The sequence below is a fragment of the Hippoglossus hippoglossus genome, chromosome 19 (assembly GCF_009819705.1).
Source record: "Hippoglossus hippoglossus isolate fHipHip1 chromosome 19, fHipHip1.pri, whole genome shotgun sequence".
Taxonomy (NCBI): domain Eukaryota; kingdom Metazoa; phylum Chordata; class Actinopteri; order Pleuronectiformes; family Pleuronectidae; genus Hippoglossus; species Hippoglossus hippoglossus.
The window spans coordinates 12378013-12399505 of record NC_047169.1 but is presented as its reverse complement, the minus strand read 5'-3'; the positions used below and the strand labels follow the sequence as shown (position 1 = coordinate 12399505).

Sequence of the window (21493 nt, the reverse complement as noted above, 5' to 3'; positions counted from 1 at the left end):
CATGAGATTATTAATGGGGAAGGAAAGATTGACGCAACATAGATGATACAAATAAATGTACTTATTGATTTTAGTTTTAAAGTTCAAATGGAAGTGTCGGAGAAGTTTAAACTTACTCTTTGATGGAACTTTTCTCAGCTCATTAACATCTGAAGCAGAGACTTTATTTATTATTATATATATATTTTTTAAAGGTTGTGAATTGGTTGTTAAATATTTTCTATTTTCACAGGCTTTTGATATTTTTATGTAAAATCTAAATTTAAATAGAAACAAGTAACTAGAACTGTCAGATAACTTGAGTGAAGTGAGAAATATTTGTGTTTATCTCTTATCATTTAATGTAGGTGTACAGCAGTACAGAAAAGCAGCATTAAAAAGGAAATATTAATGCAAATTAAGTACGCATAAAATTGTATTTACACAACTGTATTTACATAAATAATATTTACATATATGTTTAAGCATATTTGGACCATTTGCACTATTGCCCTCTGGTTCAGAATTAGTAGTTAAATGTTACTCGTCCACCCGTGCACATGTTGTTTCCCGTTGCAGCACTGTCTTGTACAATCTCTATGGCACATAGTGGTCACGCTATTTTTGCTTGTTTCTGGCAGCCTGTTGTTAATTGTCTATTTGTGTAAGAACATTGAGCGCAAAGACACCGGAGTCAATTCCTGTGTGCTCATACATGGCAAATAAAGCTGATTCAGATTTCTTATATATATTTGAACATCTAGATCAACCCTTAAGTCTCTCTTTTCTTTTATATTTTTATATATAAATATATCAATATTTACATTATATTAGTTCAAGGCTGACCCAGAGATTTATCCAATAGCAGTAAAACTCTGTGACCACTAGCGGGCGCCAAAGTATTTCAGCAGTATTACTCGACAGGCGGGTTCATCTTCTGTTTCCTCCTCGACTGCGAGCCTTACTTCCTGGATACGCGTTGAGGAAAAAAACAGCCAGGTTTGGATTTGTTGTCATTGTCTCACACAGAGTTTCCTCCAACCTGTGGTTTATATTCACGAAAGAAGACGGAACACTCCGGCGATAAATAACCGTCTGAGAGAACGGAAGTACCCATGATTACGTGAAATCAGACGTGGAGGCGGAGGGCGCAGAAGTGTCAGAGGTGAGTTAGTTCATGAAACTACAAACGGATAAAGTTAGCCCGCTAGCTAAATGTCACCGTCTTCACAGTCTGGTTATTCTCGTGCTTGTGTTGTGTTGGTGTTGTGTCTGTAGTTTGTGTTACTGAACAAAGAAAAGCTGAAACCGAGTCAATCTGTGTTGTCTGTGTTTTTGCCTCAGAGCGCCACGTCATTGGTCGAGTCATCGAGAACACACCCGGGATTTAGTCCCAGCCCCTGGAGCCAGAGATTAGACGGCGACACTTCCCCTCAGTGTGCTGCTGGGTTTTCTGGACCGGTTTTTTATTTTTCTTACCGAGAGAGGATCAGTGAGGAAAGAGGTTCAACATGACGTCGTCCAACTCGGGTCTCATCATGAACGTGGTGAACAGCATCGTGGGAGTGAGTGTGCTCACGATGCCCTTCTGCTTCAAACAGGTGGGTCACCTGCGGGTGCTGCGGCCAAATGCCTCCCCAGAAACACGACCCCCTTCATTAGGACCAGGGTCATTCACTTAAGTGAAAGTAGCAGTGCAAGTCCTGCAATTTAGGTTTCACTACATGAGAAGTTTGAAGGAAGAAAGCTGGACCTTAACTGTGTGGTTAATCAAGGTGAAAATAACTTTATAAACAGGTCAGTTGTTTTGTAAAAATAGAAATGTGAAAAGTTATTAAAGGTCTTAAAATAGTAATAGCCACATTTCGCTTTAAGATGTAGCACAGCATTTTCCATCATTTCCGTTCTCCAGCACGATCCATGAATTATTCTCTGACAAACCGGGGGTAATGTCCAAAAACGCTTCTCTCGCAATGGTCAAGAAAGAACTCTTGGATCTGTCCCCTTAATCGAATCCATTCCAAAATTCCACTGGTTCTTTCTTGGCCTCTAATCCGTCCTTCCACCAAGTTTGGTGGTAATCCATCCAGTTGTTTTTGTGTAATGATGCTAACAAACAATTAAACAAATGCAGATGAAAACATAACTTCCTTGGCGGAGGTAATAAATGAACTTTGTACCATTCATCCACATTGAAAACACACACGCACAAATGTAAAACTAGATTGCAGAGGTGTAGGACGCTTGTTCTCACAACCTTGATGTTGGCTCTTATTTGATGACATTATCACACATTAGGCAACAAATTGAGAGACACACAAACTTTATGTTTGAAAACTTTGATATGATTTGGTCTTAAAAAACACAAAGGGTCACAAGTGAAGTTCAACTGGTCATGTTTCAGTTTTACAAATTTAATCTAAACTAATATTCTGTCAGTTGTAGAGTAACTATAGAGTAACTTTAATAAAAAAAAAAAAGTTAAATAAAAGTTTTCATTTATGAATCACCATCAAGTTGTTACACTCACGTCTTGTGCTAGTCACAAACATAGGCTGTCACATGACCAGTCTTATAATAATTCCTTTTCTACTGAGAAAGACAGTGGAAATGATTAGCGTACATTTAGCATAGCCTCCATTATATGGAGCTTCATGCAATACTGTCACACAGCTCTCAGTTAATGTTTTATCACACACCCTCTGGAAGTTAATTATTCTCTTCCTGTCGTGGATTAATCTGAGTTGCTTTACTTCGCTGGGTGGATAAATGTTCAGATCCTGTAGCTCCTGCATATCCTGTTTATTCATCTGTTGAATCGTTATGCAATGATTATAATAATAAACTTTATTAATAGCTCTTTTCAAAGCACAATTACAAAGTGCTTCTCAATAAGCAAAACAACAAATCAAATAATAAGACAGAAATAAAAAGTCCAGATAAAATCCCAAAAGCCGATCTGGTAGAAGTATGTTCTGAGGTACTTTTGCCAGTATAAATGAACTACTGAAAATAAACAAACACAGATTGAATCTGGAAAGGCTTTTTGGTATAAGTGAAATTTAAGAAGGTTTTAACAAGAGGTGTGTGTTCATTTGATTTAAATTATAATATGTAAAAAAGATTCCTCCTCGGAGGTGTTGAAGACTAAATTAAAAATAGTTTATATGTGATTTTAATTGTTTGCCAGGACAGTAAGGTTACTTAGTTTCCTCAGGGATGTTTGTATAGCTTAATTATTAGAGATTATCTGACATTTTATGACTCAGTAAGAATCATATTTCAAGAAATGTGTTACTAAGTTAGCTCTCTGCTTTCACAGTGTGGGATAGTGCTGGGAACAATACTGTTGTTCTCCTGCTCCTGGATGACCCACAAGTCGTGCATGTTCCTGGTTGACACGGCTACTAACACCAAACGAAGAACGTATGCAGGATTGGGTGAGTTTAAGTTGTAATTATTGACATTTGATCCATTATCTATATTTAGTTAATGAGAGGGCTTGTATTCACCACTGTTACTGTTGTCAGTGCCAGGTTTTGGAAAGACATCCAGTAAAGTATTTTGCCTTTTGGTTGGCTGCTTGTTTAAAAAAGAGGAAGACGTTAGTAGTTAGCAGCAGCAGCAAGAAAAATGATCAAGAATGAATTGGCAGATAAAATTGTGTCAGCTACAGGAACTTAAACTTCATGCACAGAAAGCTACCTCACTGCCGACAGTATTAATAAACAAGAACTGTGAAGATTACAACTTCAAGTGCCTGCACACAGAAAAACAAGAAGTGGGTTGGGAATAGCAGATAAGTGTAGGTATGCTATTTAGTTTTTTTATCATAAGAGGCTATTCTAGGACACTGCCATCTGCTTTGCTTCACGTTGTTCACACTGACATCATTCTCTCTTCTCTGTAGCCTTCCACGCTTACGGGAAACCAGGAAAAACACTGGTGGAGATGAGGCAAGTCTCATTATTTATCCTCAACACACATTCTGCTGTAGTTTATTGCAAGTAATTGTTACATAACTTTGAATTTTGGGACATTTAAGGGGGTTTATTTAATTAATTTAGAATACCCGCTTTAATTAGAAAGTTAACACAGATGTGTAAAGTTTCAAAGATAAGATATAAAATGAATTCTTTCAATATGATGGACACGTGTAACAGTTGAGATTCCACCTGTGTCTGTGTCTCCTCTCTCTCTGTCCCTGCAGCATGATTGGGTTGATGTTGGGGACCTGCATCGCCTTCTATGTCGTCATCGCTGATTTGGGCTCAAATTTCTTCGCTCAGCTGTTGGGTTTACAGGTTTGAGATTAGGACTTTTATATTTATATGAAAATCTTTGAATATTTTGCATCTCTTATTGATCAAATTATGCATTTTATCGTCATTGCTCTCCTCTTCCCTCGTATTAGTCAAAATACTGTAGAAAATGTTTGAAGCAAAAGGTAGATCCACGCCTGGATGTGAGATCTTAAGACAACAATGTTGTACCGTGGTGTCACGCTATCCTTTAAAGGTGACGGGCAGTTTTCGCGTGGTGCTGCTGATCGCCGTGTCTCTCTTCATCGTGCTCCCGCTGAGTCTGCAGAGGAACATGATGTCCTCCCTCCAGTCATTCTCTGCGATGGCACTCATCTTCTACACCTTCTTCATGTTCACGGTGAGCGCACCATGACAAAGACTCTGCACAGTGCATCTGAATAGACTGCAGCGGAAACACGTTCTGGCTCTGCTTCCAAAGCTTAACAATCAAAATACATGAGGTAGAACTGTCCTTGGGAGAAGATGAAAAGCTCCTTGAGTTGGCGATGGAGCGCAGCACAGTTCACAGTATTGAGAGGTGCAGTTGCAAGTTTAGGATTCGAAATCATTGAGAAAATGTATCAATAAAATTTAATCATGGTGGATTGAAATATGGATCAAACAAATCTGCCACAGAAATGGAGGACAGTTTTTCTCTCAGCATTTTGAGAATTTACTGGGGCTGGGTGATGGGACCAAAAATTAAGATAAAAATATCAATAATTATCATGATAAATGTCACATTATATCAGATCTTTTCTATTGCTTTAGATGAAATTATATTGTAAAAATTATTGATATTGTTTTATCGCCCAGTCCTAGTATTAACTTAATTTATGATGTAAATTGCCGATAGACATTTTGTCCATGTATTTTCTTTATGTGCAGGAGATGAGTGACTGTAATGTTACTTTAGTTTTCCCAGTAATACATTACAAATGAATATTACTGACTTTAACGAGTTCCTCATGTATAACCTCAGTAGCTCATAGACCTAATCTTCTGTTTAACATGAAACATTTTAGATTGTCTGAATTTTGGTCATATTGATGTCATGTTGTATTGTGTTGATTTCTTATCTGCTCCGACGTACAGTACGTCTTCCTCACCAACAATATTCTCTTGCTCCTCTTTTTTTAAAAGAGCAAATTCACACTAAATCACATCAGGCAGAAAACAATTGCTGCATAGCTCTTTATTATAGGCTGAAACAAAGCCTCTCCCCATGGGAACGAGACACCACTTGGAAATTGGCCACCAGAGACATTTTAAGCTCTGTAAGTGCAAAGTAAATGGTGGCCAGATGGTCAATTCCACTAAATCACAAACCTTTGCATCTTCAGGGAGTTATCTTTCTCTACTTGCTCATTTGATGCAAAAAAACTTGTTCCACTTGGTCTTACCCTAAGTCATCACGACATTCCTGCTTGTACATACCTTTCTGACGCAGCCAATCAGCATTCATTACCAAAACCACTATGGCAGCTGAACAAATGTTGAGGTTATTAAAAGCTCTTATAATAATTTGGACATGTCTCCTTCAGGAATGGAAGAAATAAGATTCAGGTTTGTGGAGTTGCATAGAGGACTGTAAAATATAAAACAGATTTTCTATCATTTTAAAAACATTTCTTTAATCGGATTAAAAGCAAATCTTTTTCCCCGCTGTGCACACTCTTTTCGAGTCATAATGTGAACTGGGGTCTAAAGTCTAAACTAGAGATGTTCCGATACCATTTTTCCCTTCCCAATACCGATTTATGTACCAGCTGATACTGAGTACTGTTCCGATACCAATGCATTTGAAAAAATAACAAAGTTTCAAGTGTATTTTAACAGCTGTATGCTACTAACCCTGTAGGTGAGGATTGGTATCATAACCTGGCTCAGTTTAAACCCTTTGAAAAACAAATACATACAGAGAATAATGCTGTCAAACTCTACCATCTAGTTTGACAGTCATAACTGAAAAAGATCACAAATCCCTCTTTCTTCATCTTAGTGAACTCCTCGGGCTCTTTGACCTGATTTCAGGGGAAAAACCTAAAATACTTTAAAAACCTGGTATTGAATCGGTACATAGATTTGCATACTCGCTGATGCCTTACCTGGCATCTTTGGCATTATCCGAGGCAATGCTGGTGCCTGTATTGTCAGAACATCTCCAGTCTAAGCCTAAGGATATTCGATTTAAAATGTTTTCACAGCTGATAGATGTAGTTTGTCGCAACACTTTTCTGCCTCATGTGATTCAGCTCATTTACTCTTTAAATGTGCACATACATACTTTGTGTATGTGGTTGTGTTCTACTGACCTGTAGTGTTGCTTCCACAGATGTCAAACTGCTGTGTATAGTGAATTGTTGTGATGTGACTTTTAGTTCCATAGCATGGCGATAACATGGAGCGGAGGTGTGGTGTGTGTCTGGTTTTAGACCCAGGCCCGTTCCAGCCTGGCCCAGTCCAGACCCCTGACCCTCTAACAGTGATGTATCTCCTTTCCTCCCTCCTTTTCATCCTACCCTTCATCTCTCTCTCCCTGTCCCTTCTGCTCATGCACTACTTTATCATCCTCTTTTTACCCGCCTGCTCTTCCTCACTCCCCTTTATTACCCCCTCTTCCTCTACACCCTGTGTTTGCTCCCCTCTGTCCTGCTTCTGTTCCTGCTGCTGGTGCTATAGATAGTGTTGTCATCTCTGCGCTACGGCATTATCTCGGGCTCCTGGGTGGAGCGGGTTCACCTGTGGCGCTTCAAGGGCGTCATTCAGTGCCTGCCCATTATCGCCACAACCTTCTGCTGTCACCCGTAAGTAAACCATGGTAACCACCCCCAGAATAACACCACTGTTAGGGCAGTGGGTGGGGGGAGGGGCAATATGTACCTTGCAACTTTATGCTCCTTAAATTCCCCTCCGTCCTACCTGAACTTTCCGCCCACGCTTATCAATCACCCTTCATTTTTCACCATTAATTCGGGTTTGGTCTGAGCCATTTCAGCTCTGAGTGTGTCTGTGTGTGTGGGTGTGTTTGGTGGCAGTTGTAATGAGGCAGAGGAAGTTTTATCTTTGTGGGGTTCCCAGCACCGCTCCACACCCAGGATGAGCAGCCTGGGTGTGGGCGTGGAAGGCTGGAGGGTTATGGAGTGTTCTGCCGTCCTTTGGGACTTTCTCAGGTAATTAAAGGAGCAGGATGTAGGAAACGCATGCTGATCGAAAAACCTGTGGTGTAGTTTTGTGTAGAATACCTTCTTATGTACAGTTGTTTATTGTTCAAATTTAAAATTTCACCATTATCCATCAACTTCATCACATGCAGGTTTTCTGTTCAGTATGGGATTTCCTGTCACATCCCTTTCCTTCTCTTCATTTTGTTTTCTCTCCTCGTTCCATTACTACCTGTGTGTTACCCGTCAGCATGGGTGCAGCCCACCACCTCTTCCTCGTGCTCTCCCCCTCTTGTCTTCATTTGGTTCGGGCTGTAACCCCCACCCCCGCCTCCTTCCCCTCAGATGGTGCTGTCCTCGTTCAAACACGGGGTGCTCAGCGGCTGGTGGCTAAGTCAGGTCTATACGGTGCGCTGGGAGGGTGTGTTTCGCTGTCTCCCAATCTGTGGGATGGCCTTCGCCTGTCAGTCGTAAGTACTCCTCCCGCCCCCTCCACCCGCACAGGGACCATGTAATGAAACTAATGTCTAATCAGACTAGCTGAAAGCTCATTGACTCAGAATGATAGTAGTCCTAAATTTTATGCCGGGTAATTCCTGAAATGTGGGCTTTTCCACTCAGCGACCCAGTTAAATTGAATCCTTAATTTGTGCATGAAGAAATTCATCCATTGTGACAATTAGTGCACTGTGCTCATACCGCTCACAGTGGAGAGTTTGGCATGAGTTTGCCAGGTAAAGAGACTCACAGATCTGTGGTGGAAATGAGGTGGTTGGGTAAAGGGTGTCTCGTGGTGAAGGGAGGCTGCTTATTTTACTAATGTGCTTCTCACAATCAGCGCATCTGTTTCTGCTTCATCGTCTGGTCTGAGCTCTCGAGAATTAACCTGGGACGTCAAGTGCTTGTTTTCCATGCTACTGCTTTTGTTTTTATCTGATGTGATGAGAGTGAAAGTCAATCTGGCAGTTATAGAAACCAAACGCATGTTGGTAAACGCTGCCATTCAGTTGTCAAGTGGAATTTGCTGCAAGAAAATGATTCCCTTAAACTAATAAATGTATTATATACAGACTAGTCCTTTAGCTTTTTATTCCTTTTTCAATCTTTTCCAATTTGAAACATACAAATTTGTGAAATACACAGTGGGCTGAGATCACTATAAAGTGAACACTATACATGGGTGCAGACCCCACAGTGACAGCACAGATCACACTGCTACATGTCTTTTCTCATAGTTTAACGATAAACGGACTGACCTAAAACGGAGCTTTTCTAGTCTTAAAGACCAAAGTGCTCTAAAGTCAGCGTTTCTCTAACACAAACACAAGCCTGGGCCACACTGGGTCTCGCGTGCGTCTGTTGTGGGTTTTCTGCTCTGACTATATTTGTATTTCCTTGAATAGAATGTACTGAACTAAATGCCAGGACTCTACGGCTATGAAGCCATGCACCCTCGGTTCCTGCAACAAAAAATCTTGTTAAAACAAATGAATGGATTCAGTAAACAAAAACGCGAGAGTGCTTTTACTTTGAAACAGGTTCAGGAAGTGTTTGTGACATGTTGGATATTGGAACTGTGGTGAAAGATCATTAGGCGCCAAACTGACGATGCACACACATGGGTTCAGTCTCTTTACACTTAGACATGCGCACTGGAGGAGCTGTGGTTTCGTACTATCAACTTTCTCATTAGTGGACGACCCGCTCTTCCTCCTGAGCCTCAGCCGCTCAGGAGCTGAGTCATCATCATTCATTTATTTCTCCATCTTCATTCGTCTGCATGTTCCATCATTCATGCTTCTCTTGTCCTGTCCTCTACGCTGTAGTGCCTGCTCTTGGATCGCAGTGAGTCTGTGTGTTCAGCGACTTGTCTTGGATTTGATCGCAGCGCAGGGGAAGCTTGTAGGAAGTGTTATGGTGAGGTCATCAGGGCCCAGATGTTTGGGTGGTGGTAGTGGTGGTGTATGTGTTTGTTTGTGTGAGAGTGAGTGAGGTAAGTGGCAGGAGTGGGCGACCGTAGGCTCGAGACTGAAACGAGACTTTAATTAATGTAAATGCACAAAGCCAACATAACATTATGGTATGTCAGACGTGTTCATTAGTAAGCGAGGTGTGCGCGTGTTAGAGGAGGAAGAAAGTGTGCGCCTGTGTGTGTTTATGTATGTGTGTGTTGTGCGCTGGTTCCCACTAGTGCTGCTGAGTGATATTTGGCAGGGTGATTTCTTGGCCTGTGGTCAGGCCGAGCGAGGCGAGCGCTCCGTCAGGCGGCAGGCAGCTCAAGCCAAACCACTAATCAACACATTGGACTGCCGCCATCTTACAGACACACACTGATGTATTCACAGGCTGATTAAACAGCTCTCAGCACATTGGATTTTTATTACATTCATGAAATGTGTTTACTTTCAGTTAAAACATTACTTAACATCAACATTATGACGGGATGGGAGCTGGCCCTGTTGTGTTTTGGCTGCGCGTTTGAATTGCACGGAGCAGTTAGCTCATAATAGAGGGGACATAAGAAAAACATGTGCAGCGAAAATGTCCCTCTGTGATGCTACTGTCAGCATGCTTTCAACATCCAAGTTAATGATATTATCTACACACACACACACACACACACACACACACACACAGACACACACTTGTATTCACTTTAAAGAGCTTCTCTGTCATATTTCCTCCATTTAAAGGGCAGCGGTAAAGCAAATAAAAACACATTAGCCTCGGAGTCGGGACTATTGGGTGACCATTAGATGCTTTTGCTCCCCGCTTACAATATGGCGTTTTATTTAACCTTGGCTCCGAGATTTACTGGTTTGCGGATTAAACAAGCATCAAGGAATAGCACCACGGGACGGTGCTTGCTCATAAAACCAGAGTGTGTGAAAGAGAGACAGGCAAAAGAGAACGAGGGGCAGAGAAAGTTATGGTTTTTCTCTCTCTCTCTTTCCCTTTCCCTTTCCCATGTCTTCTCTCTGTTTCTCCCTTTCACTTATAAATAAGAGAGGGAGAAAGAAAGAGAGGAGGTGAGCGCTAAGAGTCTGCCAGGAAAGTTTATAATGCTCTAAAACCTGCCAGCCACTCGCCGTTATATATAAAGCCTGTAAATTCAGCGGTTAATGTGCCGACGGTTGCCTTCACATTGGCCACACTCTTAAAGCGCAGAAGAGAACATGACAGAGAGAGACACCCGGGTTCACAGACAGACACGTCTCAGGTTCAACCTCAGCCCACTTTCACCTATTCTGTGTCACACACACACATCTACTTCTGACCAATTCCCCCCCCCCCCCCCCCCCCCCCCCCCAATGCCATTACATTACTTCCATCTACTGACACTTTGAATTTGAAAATCGGCTGCAGCTAACAAAATTGGAAATGTGATTTTTTTCTTTTTATTGAATGAAATAATATGCTTAAAAAACTGTTTGAAAACGTTGCATTCATCTGCACGTCAGACAGATTTACAGTCATATAATTTGCATGTTTTTTTTTGCTTTATGTCTGGACTTAGAAGCATCTAAATTATGTCTGGCTGAACCATAGACTGTAAATACAGATGGATGACGCCTCTCCACTTCCTCCTACTATCCAGAAACGAAGCCAAAATATCCCAGATACGAGCGCTGCCATTTGGAGACAGAATCTGCTCGACCAATAACGAGTCAATGGTCAATCATGACATTTCACCCAATTTTTATAGCATCAAATGACAATAAATTTAAATAAACATCAGTATGAGATAAGAATTACCTGAAATGGCAGAAACCATCTTTGAGAATTTATTTTAGATATGCACTTTGACTTTTTAGCTTGGGCCATGTCCCATCCACTGACACAGAGGAGTAATTTATGACCTGTTGATGCCTACTGAAGCTACAGCAGAAGTGTACAGCCAATAAATAAAGTCACATTTTTTTTGTGCAAATTCATACAAGTTGTTGATGTCCTCATCAGCATGTGTGATTACAGAATCCGATCCGACAGCAGCTTAGTCAACAATACATATTTTAATTTAATGTTACTGATGACTGCCTTACATTGTTAAAACTCTAATGGGCTAAAAACAGCATAAAGAAATCACTTGTCTTAGTAGGATGCTGACAAGGACATGAGGACAGAGATGCATCATTTGATTATTGAGTGGCACAAATGGGCCCCCATATGGCCGCTCATTAAAGAAAATCTACAGAGCCGTTTCCTCCACCAGATTTGAAGTAACTAGCTATGTAGACCATGACTGAGCAGCTGTTTGAACAGAAGAAACACCACTCTGTCAGTTCATTTTTGCAGCTACCTTCCCTGCCCTCTCCTCCAGACGATATGATAAAGTTGCTTAAAAGTGTGTTTAATAATTCTGACAAAACGTGATTGCATACAACAACTTCAGTCGTACTGGAGTGCTGATATGTAATGCACCATACAGAGCATGCTTCTAGGCTGCTTGTCTCTCACAGGCAGGTGCTGCCGACCTACGACAGCCTGGACGAGCCGTCCGTCAAACGCATGAGCACCATCTTCACCTCCGCCCTCAATGTAGTCACCATCTTCTACATCACCGTGAGTGGAGATGCCACCGCCATTCACACCAGTCACATTTTTCTCTGTTGGTGTTGTCGCATGGAAACCTCGTGACTTTTGTGGTATTACAATGTCTGATCTTTATCAGGCGTCTTCAAGTCACTGCCTCAAACATTTCTGTATGTTGCCAGTGACTGTTGACTATTATTTTAATTATGTGACATTTCCATGAGACAACACAGCGGATGTCTTCTGCATGTGCACACAGTTTTAATGAGAAAGTATTAGAAAAAAGCTCTGACATATTAATTCCTTGCAACCTTTTGTTTGTTTCCCCCGCTTCCCTCTGAACCAGGTGGGGTTCTTTGGCTACGTCAGCTTCACAGAAAACATTGCGGGCAACGTGCTGATGAATTTCCCCTCCAACCTGGTGACAGAAATGATCCGCGTGGGCTTCATGATGTCTGTGGCCGTCGGATTCCCGATGATGATCTTGCCGTGTCGCCAGGCCATCAACACCATGCTTTTTGAACAGCAGGTCAGCTCAAATACTACTCTTACTCATCCTGTGTAGTGCATGAAAAAGCACCAGGACACCATAACAAATCTGTTTTAATCTATTTTATTTAACACTTTAACTCAGTACGGTGGAAGAAGCAGGCACTCATCCTCTCTGTAGTGCATTTAGACAGTTGTAAAGTCTAAAATGTGTTGCTGTGTAAACAGAGTCCTCTGGAGACACTCGTTGTGGATCTTAACTCGGATGTCTATTGAATTTTTATCACATCCACGTGAGTGTAGGCGTATAAACCCATCTGACATGTTAAATTCTTGTGGTATGTACTATTTCTTCTTTAATTTAGATGAATTTCTTTCATATACTGGGGGTATTTTGTCATATTACACTGCACCTTAAGTAGCAATGTTGTGGCCACATACTAATGTGAATGTAGCAGAAATGCCAAGTATTTTTAGCTGAGTGGTTTGTATCATCAAGAAACAAAAATCAACTTGTGCCCTGGAATAAAAATCGAATCGATAAATTTGAAGTCACTGCTAGAATCAGTTTTTCTTTTTTGTCTTCCCTTCATTTCTCCCTCTTATTTTTCTCTTTCCGTCTCACAGCAGAAGGATGGGACATTTGCTGCCGGGGGATACATGCCTCCTCTGCGCTTCAAGATGATCACCCTCTGCATCGTGTTTGGTACCATGCTGGGAGGCATTCTGATTCCAAACGGTACGTCCTGTGTGTGTCTGTGTGTGTGTGTGTCTTTGTGTGTTTGAGAACAATCAGGCGTGGATTGAATGAATTAAAATTGTATATGTGTTCCTACGTGTGCAGCTCACGGACTGGAGGTCTTTAAGGTGCATGTGTTCCTTTATGTGGGCGGAGTAGCTGTGGAGCTTTACGACATGTGTGAATGTGACTTTACGAGTCAGTGACTGTCACACTCTAACACAGTCCTTAAATCAGGACCCTAACTTTTATCTCCTTTTAGACGGGCAGATGGGAAGATAGGGCTATTATTCTCCCACTCTCTCTCTCTCTCTCTTTTTCTCTCACACACACACACACACTTAAACACACACTCACAAAACTGATGTACACACCAACACTGTCTCTCAGTCTGGTTCTATGGGTCTTTCTGTGCCTCTCACAAAATCCAAAATGGTGGAGATGTAAAGGTTAGCATGAGTTTATGTTTTATTCATCCTTTTATATGGTGGCTGTTTGGTGAACTTTTGATTAGGAACACACTTGCATCTACATACAGTATATTATATATACAGACATAAACACACACGTGGTTTTCGAAAGCTCTTTGTGTGTCTAATCAGACTAATAGACTGAGGAGAAGAGAGGTAAGGACCCTGGGGAGAATGGACACTAAATCAGAGGGAGACAATATGGTGTCTGTCCTCTGGATGAGCGATGGGTTTCCAGGCCCCTGCCCAACAAGCCTGGTCTCCAGAGACAGGGGTGAGGCTGCTGCCAGTAGCAGGGTTCCATGGGTGTGGGGGCTGCAGTGGTATGGATGGCTGCTGGTTATGTACGGCAGAGACTGTTGAGCATTGCTTTGGGTTATTTGGCAGAAATAATAATGAGAAATGGAAGAATGCTCTCCGTGGACCACAAACATCTCCGCTCTGACCCAGTCTTGGTGCCAGGTTTTGCCTAGTGAGCTCTATCGGATAAGCTTGACACTGGAGCAGGAGCTGCATCTCTCAATCATCTATCATCACCATTTCACCTTTTCATCCGTTAAGTTTTGGTCATTAGTTGAATTGTTTATTGATTATCGGTACATATCCAGTATCCTGACAACTGTATAATTAGAACCTTGGATACAAGTACCCCTGGTTGGCAATCACTGCTCCATAGGACCACAAGATAATCCCCATGTTTATCTTTCTCTTTTCTCGCTTTAGTGGAAACCATTCTGGGTTTGACTGGAGCCACCATGGGCAGTCTCATCTGCTTCATATGCCCTGCTCTCATCTACAGGAAAATCCAGAAGAAAAGCTTCATCTCTCAGGTTACATAGTCTGAATTTGCACTTTTGTAATCATTTTCTACGTTTATTAACTGACTGACATTCTGTGCTTCTCCTCATTCTCTCTGTCGTGTAGTTGGTGCTTTGCGTGGGACTGGGCATCCTGCTGATCAGCACCTTTACCACTCTCTCCATTTCGGCAAGCAGCCCTGGCACCAAGGTCCAAGCCCCTTCTCCGCGAGCGCCTGACAAGAACAATCAGCTGCTTCCGGAGCCCCGTGAACAACATGGTAAAGATCACGACATGTCTTAACATCTGGCAATCACTTATCTACCTGACGGAGTGTAGATGAGAGTGGTTTACTAATGAGCCATGGAAACATTTACCTCAGCGGGCTGGTGCCAGGCTTGTTTGCAGCGTCTGAAATTGGACAGCATGTAATTATTTTATGCAAAAAGCACGAGCGACACAAGAGAAATGTTTTGTTGTTTTGATGTTTTTTTTTGTTTTATTTCCAAAGTCAGGGACTGAATGCAACACACTAAAACAGCAACATAAAGAGAATATGAGCCGGTAGCAAAGGGCCAGCGAAGCTAAAACAAAAGCACAAAGCCACAGTGAAAGAAAGGATTTCTTTTATCTGTGTGAGAACAAAAGACAGAGACAGACAGAGTGATAGACAGACAGGCAGGGTGAGGAGATAACCTCTTGATAATATCTGAGAGCAGCACTGTGTGCTTGACATTGATGGAGCAAGAGTGATGCCCTTCAAACTCCAGCAATTTCTCTCCACTACCTCTGTTCATTTCTGCTGCCACCCCCCTTCCCCCAAAATACATTGTGTAACCCCCCCACCCGTCTCCTCTTGTATCTCCTGTGGCAGCTATAAAATGCCTCCGAGCTCTGGCTGTGTGAAGGGAAAGGGTTTATATGGGTTTGGGGAGGGTAGTGGGGCAGACGAAACAAATGGAGATGAGGCGTAAAGGAAATCTGAGTTTTGGAGTGAAACAGGAAGGGCTTTATGGTACATCCATACTAAGACGTCTGGAAGCATATCATGTAACCACTCACGCACCCCGGACATAGCTTGTCTCCTACGCATGTAAGCAGTTGTTGCGTTCTATACTGGTACTCTATACAGCTTTTCAAAATAAAACAGGACCAGCAGCATTTCCAAATTGCTCCGTTTTAGGGGCTCAAAAACTCCAGAGTAGTCGGGAGTAGCCTTGGTTTAACTTCTTTTTCTTTCATCTTGGTTCTTTATTTGCATCTTTTTCTAACTTGCCCACTTATTTATACCGGAAAAGTCTCAGACTCCATCTTTGTGGTTTTTGATTTGTGTCATATGAAACTTATGTGACTCGTTTCCTGTCTGTTTCAGTTCATCCCCCTGTTACTCTATTATCCCTCAATCAGTTTATTGTACTGAACCAAGTGTGTCCCTCCTACCATCTGCAGCGTTTGCTGCCACCTGGTGGACCAGTGCAGGCCATCTGTGCGAGATATTCCTAGGTGTTAAATTTATTTTTAATGGCGGTAGTTAATGTGTACAATAAACACCAATGAACAGGAAAATAAAGAGTACATTTCAGATACTGTCATTTTACTTTTCTCAGACCAGACAAAATACCGAAATAAATAAGATGTCACATTTATGGTTCCTTAATTTAGTCGCAGTAATGTGTCTCATATTTTTCCGACTGACTGTTTATACTGTGTGAGAAAATACAGCAAAGACAAATAAAAGGACCACAAGGAGCGGTACTAAACAAGAGGAAAACACATCTTAATGAGAGGAATAAACTTTTATAGTTGTATAAATCTATGATTAAATGACTTATGAGATTTTGTGTGTTTGCATGCAGACAATCCTCCTAACAAGAAGCCAGTGGAAATAGAAAAGCCTGACCTCCCAGTGGTCCAACCTGTGGAGAGGGACCCGGCCGAGCCCCCTCAGATTAAAGGACCAGTGGAAATACCTGAGGGGAAGAAAGGGGAGGAGGTGCAGTTGAACCGACCTGATGCTGGTAAGGAAACTGAACCAAAACTGGAATCTTCTCTGGATTTTCTCTGAACTCTGTAGAATCCCTGAGGATTTTTTTTTCTCATTGCTCAGGTGTTGCGGTGGCAGAGGGAGAGGCCCATCGCCACGAACCACCCATCCCTCATGACGAGGTCAAAGTAGACACAAGAAAAGAGGTCAAGACGGATGGAGGAGGAGTAGATGAAGCACCCAAAAGAGATGGAGGAGAGGACAAGGTAAAGAACCCAAAGCCTGCGGAGGCTGTTGTGAGGAAAGAGGAGGTGGATTTGGGTGGAGGTGAAGTCTTGTCCAATGAGCTGCTGGAGAACCCGGTGGAAGACGGAGGAAAAAAGCAGAACGTTCCCCTGCCAAAAGAAGGGGAGAAGTTGGATGCGGCGAAAGATCTTCTGGCAGCGAATGCAGTCGGTGCGGCCAATCAGGCTGCGGTTGTAAAAGTGGGCAAAGTTCCAGATGCTGCAGGGAAATGTGAGTATTTGTCATCGTCTTTGTGGTGGAAAGAAAGATCCAGAAAGAAAAAAGCATTATTGACTTTGTGACATTTGGTGATTCCTCAGCTCCGCTTCTTGAGGGAGAACTTCATCCTGCTGCAGATGACGCTCCCGCTGCAGAAAGTAAAGACACGGCGGACGAAAAGATGGGGGGTAAGAAAAGAAAATGTCTGAGGAAAATTAGTCAAATCAAGACTTAAGAACTTGAACTGCAGGACAATTTTTATTTATTAAAATTCGCCTTGGATTGGATGTAATGTAATCTAAAATACAGCTGCATGAAGATATTTTCATCTGGCTGACTCAGACCCCTTTCAACCACGTGTCCTGAGTGATTTGATCTCAAGTGCTCAGCGCTAAGTGCATGTGTGAACAGACCCAAATGCATCCTGGGCCACATATGAAGGACGGCCTACTCAGCTGACTTCCTCTGACCCACCACAGTTTAAACGCATTTTGATGCTTCTCAGTGTCCATACATTGAGTTGTTTGTAGCCACGGCCACGATATCACCACTGACCAACACATAATAATAGAATTGAAAGTGTTTTGCTCTGGTCGGCTGCATGCTGTTTATGCCCCCTGCCACTCTTTTCCTCATCTCGCTTTGCTTGTGTTATCTTATGAGATATCATCTTTGTATTCTGTTCTTCCACACATGGTGTAAAACACTTCTTGACCTGACCTGATACTTTCAGCAGTCTTTGTTGGCTTTTGTTGACGCTTCTTCTGTTGTTTACTTTTGCCCTCTCTCTCTCTCACCTTCTCCATCTTTACCTCCTTTTTTTCTTTCTTCCTTTCCCTGCTGGATTCCTATCACAGTGATAAAACAGTTGGTTGCAGGTATGAATTCCATCTTGCCTTTTCTTCTGTTTAACGTGCCCTATCATTCAAATTTTCTGTTATTCAGTTATTGGGCCATTTATCCTCTACTATATATTTGCACATTCATTATTATTTTTAACAAATTAATGCACCAATGTAGAATCCACCCACTCACCTCACCCCTTAACATAGATTGTGTTTGTCTACAGCTGCCCATTCCAGTTTATGTGCTACGATGTAGAGACGTGTGTTTGAATAAAACTATAAATAAATAGTGGACTATTTCCTATCTAAATCTGTTTTCAGACATAAGCTCCAGAAAATTGAGTCCGGACATTTTCCAGAGTTTGTCTTTCATGTATGAAGGACCCAGTAGGTGATTGTGCGGGTCAGATGCAATACAGCATCAGGAAAAAGTTCGGGACAGTCCGGCGAGGGGTGGAGCCTGTAGAGCATGTAGGAGGCAGGAAAGGGCGACTACATTCTGCTGCGGAAATAACTTGTTTTTGATTACAGCACATTAACACCAGCATCAGCCCTTATCTTTAAAACGTCACATCTTTGTCTGTGTCTGTGTCTTCTACATGTATGACGCCTCTTTTTCATCTTTGTATTCTTTTTGTTGAAGGTTTGTTTCTGTTGCGTATTAGAAACACGTATTAGAAACATCAACATGCCCAGCTGCTCGCTCGCTGTGAATTTTCCGGACATTTTCCTGTTGTATTCTCACATGGGCTCACTTTTTACATTTTACGGAAAAAGTCTGGAGCAACTGGCTCGGACATTCTCACATACATGTCCTAATATTCAGGCTTCAGTGCATGTCTGAAAGCAGCTTTACATAGAACCTGACCCTACATGAGCCTAACTGAACCTCTCACTGATCCCTTACCAGTGCATATTTCTCTGAGCAGTCTGTGAGCTGTCTTGTTTTAATTCAACGCTTGTGTCTCCGCCCAGAGGGCCAGCTCGACCATGCGGTGCTGCTGCAGGTGATCCAGGTGCAACAAGAGCAACAGAAGAGACTTCTAGATCAGCACGAAAAACTACTGGCTGTCATAGAAGAGCAACACAAGGAAATCAACCAGAAACAACCTGCTGGTTCGTATACACAAATTTTTTTGGATGTTATTGCCCTCGAATCGCAGAGAATTTAACCTAAATGCTTTGACTTAAAGGTGCTGCTGAGGGCGAGGCAGAGAAAGGCATCCAGGAGCACCTGGAGGTGATGGAAGGTGCAGCAGCAAAGCCCAAAGACTCTGGACTGGTCCCAGAGCTGAAACAGGCCAAGGAGGCAGCTGGAGTTCCACAGGGTGGAGTGGTCGGGCCTCACGATGTGGCCCAGAATCAAGCTCAGGCTGTGGGTAAAGTCGCTGTAGCCGAGATACCTAAAGAAGTAGTCCCAGCTGCTTACAAGGAGGATTCCCATGTTGCACCTGGAGGAGAACCCCCAAAACAGATGGAGCTGGGAGCGAGGGGAGTGCCACTGGGGAAGACAAGATCCGATGACAATCAACCTGTGATTCAAAACGATCCCGCAGCTCAAGTTATAGATGAAGAGAAACGCCTCGATAATGAAAACCAGAAAAATATTAAACAGATGGAGAAAGAGGTTGAGGCAAGACAGGAAAACAAAGAGATGGATATAAAGGAAAAGATGGCCAGAGAGCAAGAGAAGGAAAGATTAGAGAGAGAACAGATAGAGAAAGAAGTGCGGGCAAGGGTGGAAAAAGAAAAGCTGGTCAAAGAGAAGGAAAGATTAGACAAAGAAAGGATAGAGAAAGAAGTGCAGGCAAGGGTGGAAAAAGAGAGACTGGAAAGGGAGGAAAAAGAAAAGCTGGTCAAAGAGAAGGAAAGAGCAGAGAGTGAAAGGATAGAGAAAGAAGTGCAGATGAGGTTAGAAGAAGAACGGGAGAGGAGAGAGAAGCTAGCCAGAGAACAGGAGCTGGAAAAAGAGAGAGCAGAAAGAGAGAGACAGCAAAAAGCTGCCGAGGAGAAAATCCAGCAGGAGATACAGAAAGCAGACAATGAAGTACTTGAGAGAGTGAGGAAAGAAAACGAGGCAGAGCAGGCTCGGGAGAGGCTGGCCCAGCTGAAGCAAGCCAAAGAAGGCCAAGAAGCTGAAAAGGCTGCTGCACAGGGACCTGAGAGAGAAGACGGCGAAGCTTTGATGAAAGGAGGACGAGACCTCAAAGAGAAAGTTGCTGCTCAGGCAAACCCCAGAGAAGTTGCGAAAGACAGAGCTGTCAAAGCCAAGGCTCACCCCCAGGGCTCCCACGAGAAAGTGAGGGACCAGGGAGAGATGGATCTGAGGCGGAGGCGCAGGGAGGTGGGACCTAAAGAGGCTGGAGGGCCCCCGGAGGACACTGGGGAGTCCAGGGGGATGCCTGGCCTGGAGCCCCTGCTGGAGCTGGGGGGCTCGAACCTGCACGCTGCCCTGGAGGAGCAGCTGCTGGCCGGGGCCATGGTGCACTCGCGGCAGATTAAACAGGCCTCAGAGGACGAGGGAGCGAAATAACATCAGAAGCACAGATTCTCATTTAGTGGTCAGACAGTGAGTTCACATGTTGTTATACCTGCAGGACCTCCTCACACTGTGGACCATGACAACCGATGCCTTATGTTCTCTCTGTCTCTTCGTGGACAAAGAGTTCTTTATGAAGTCTTTATAAAGAGAAGTGTATGTACATATTAACTTATTTTTGGCGTGTGGCGGGGATTTGTGGGGGATTCTTTGTTGAAAAATGTATATAAATCTATGCAAATACCATTATATGGAGAGTTTTTGACAAGGCAAATATATTGTTTTATTGCAAATCATTTAAAATTTGTATTGTCCACCGTTTTCTCTACAATGTGTGTTTGTGATGACTTTTTTTCTAAAGGTCCTGGTCATTTTGTGTGTTACTGAGATGTAAATACTGTAAATCTCGTATGTCTCCGTGTCTTTGAACCTTCATATTGGATGTAATGTGGATTCACGTCCTTGTTTCACACTTTCAAATGAGACTCAACCCAATACTGGAGCTGAACAGAGGAGCCTTACTCTTTGATAAACTTTCCTATGAAGCAGCTTGATTCAGACGACCTGGATCACTAGTTCCCATATTCCCCTGTCTTTCTTTTTTTCTTTTATTTATTAGTGCCTTTCAATCCACATGCTGCAGTAGTGATGTGTGTCTTCATATTTGTGGTCTTCTTTTCCATGACCCCTCTTACTGTAAATGGTACAGTAATTTTAATATAAAACTATTTGGTTCAGGACGGTGAAAGGAAATGTGGACTGTTTTTGTGTTTCTTGTAATCCAATTATTCTGAAGACTCCATCTCTCAGAGCTTCAACACTTATCATCACCTTTGCTTTGTACAAGAGGCTATTTTGTTATCTGAATATTTTTCTATGTGTATTGTATTTCTATACATTTTGGTGATACGAATGAATAAAGGATTAAATACAATGGAGGTCGTGGGTGCTTGTTTATAATATAGACAGATGGAAGCTTTTTTTTTATGACCCCCACGCTGGCGACACCCAGTGGCTGGAGGCAGGATGTGTTCTGGCATGAAGCGTTCACTTGGACTCAGGGAGAACTGAATATGTGTGGGTGCTCAAAGGTCAAGGTCAAAGTGGATTCAAAAAAACCTCTTTGTCATCTTGAACATGATTTC

The 21493-nt window shown here is 42.5% G+C and overlaps 1 protein-coding gene across 5 annotated transcripts; it reads left to right on the top strand.

Annotated features, from left to right (window-relative positions):
* The first annotated feature begins 927 nt into the window (after nt 1–927).
* On the top strand, nt 928–21281 carry slc38a10 (solute carrier family 38 member 10). Of its 5 annotated transcripts, XM_034570125.1 has the most exons (19): nt 928–1144; nt 1324–1580; nt 3302–3419; nt 3890–3935; nt 4190–4283; nt 4498–4641; nt 7793–7917; nt 11908–12010; nt 12327–12509; nt 13097–13208; nt 14402–14508; nt 14603–14756; nt 16333–16494; nt 16584–16937; nt 16971–16976; nt 17066–17152; nt 17822–17842; nt 18785–18925; nt 19003–21281. In XM_034570125.1, exons 2-19 carry the CDS (start codon nt 1491–1493, stop codon nt 20340–20342), a joined length of 3387 nt encoding a protein of 1128 aa, XP_034426016.1. In that variant the 5' UTR covers nt 928–1144; nt 1324–1490; the 3' UTR covers nt 20343–21281. The 5 variants fall into 5 exon arrangements, with proteins under 5 accessions (XP_034426016.1, XP_034426012.1, XP_034426013.1 ...); XM_034570121.1 differs by having other exon boundaries at nt 16584–16976; XM_034570122.1 differs by lacking the exon at nt 7793–7917 and adding an exon at nt 6966–7090 and having other exon boundaries at nt 16584–16976.
* The last annotated feature ends 212 nt before the right edge of the window (nt 21282–21493 follow it).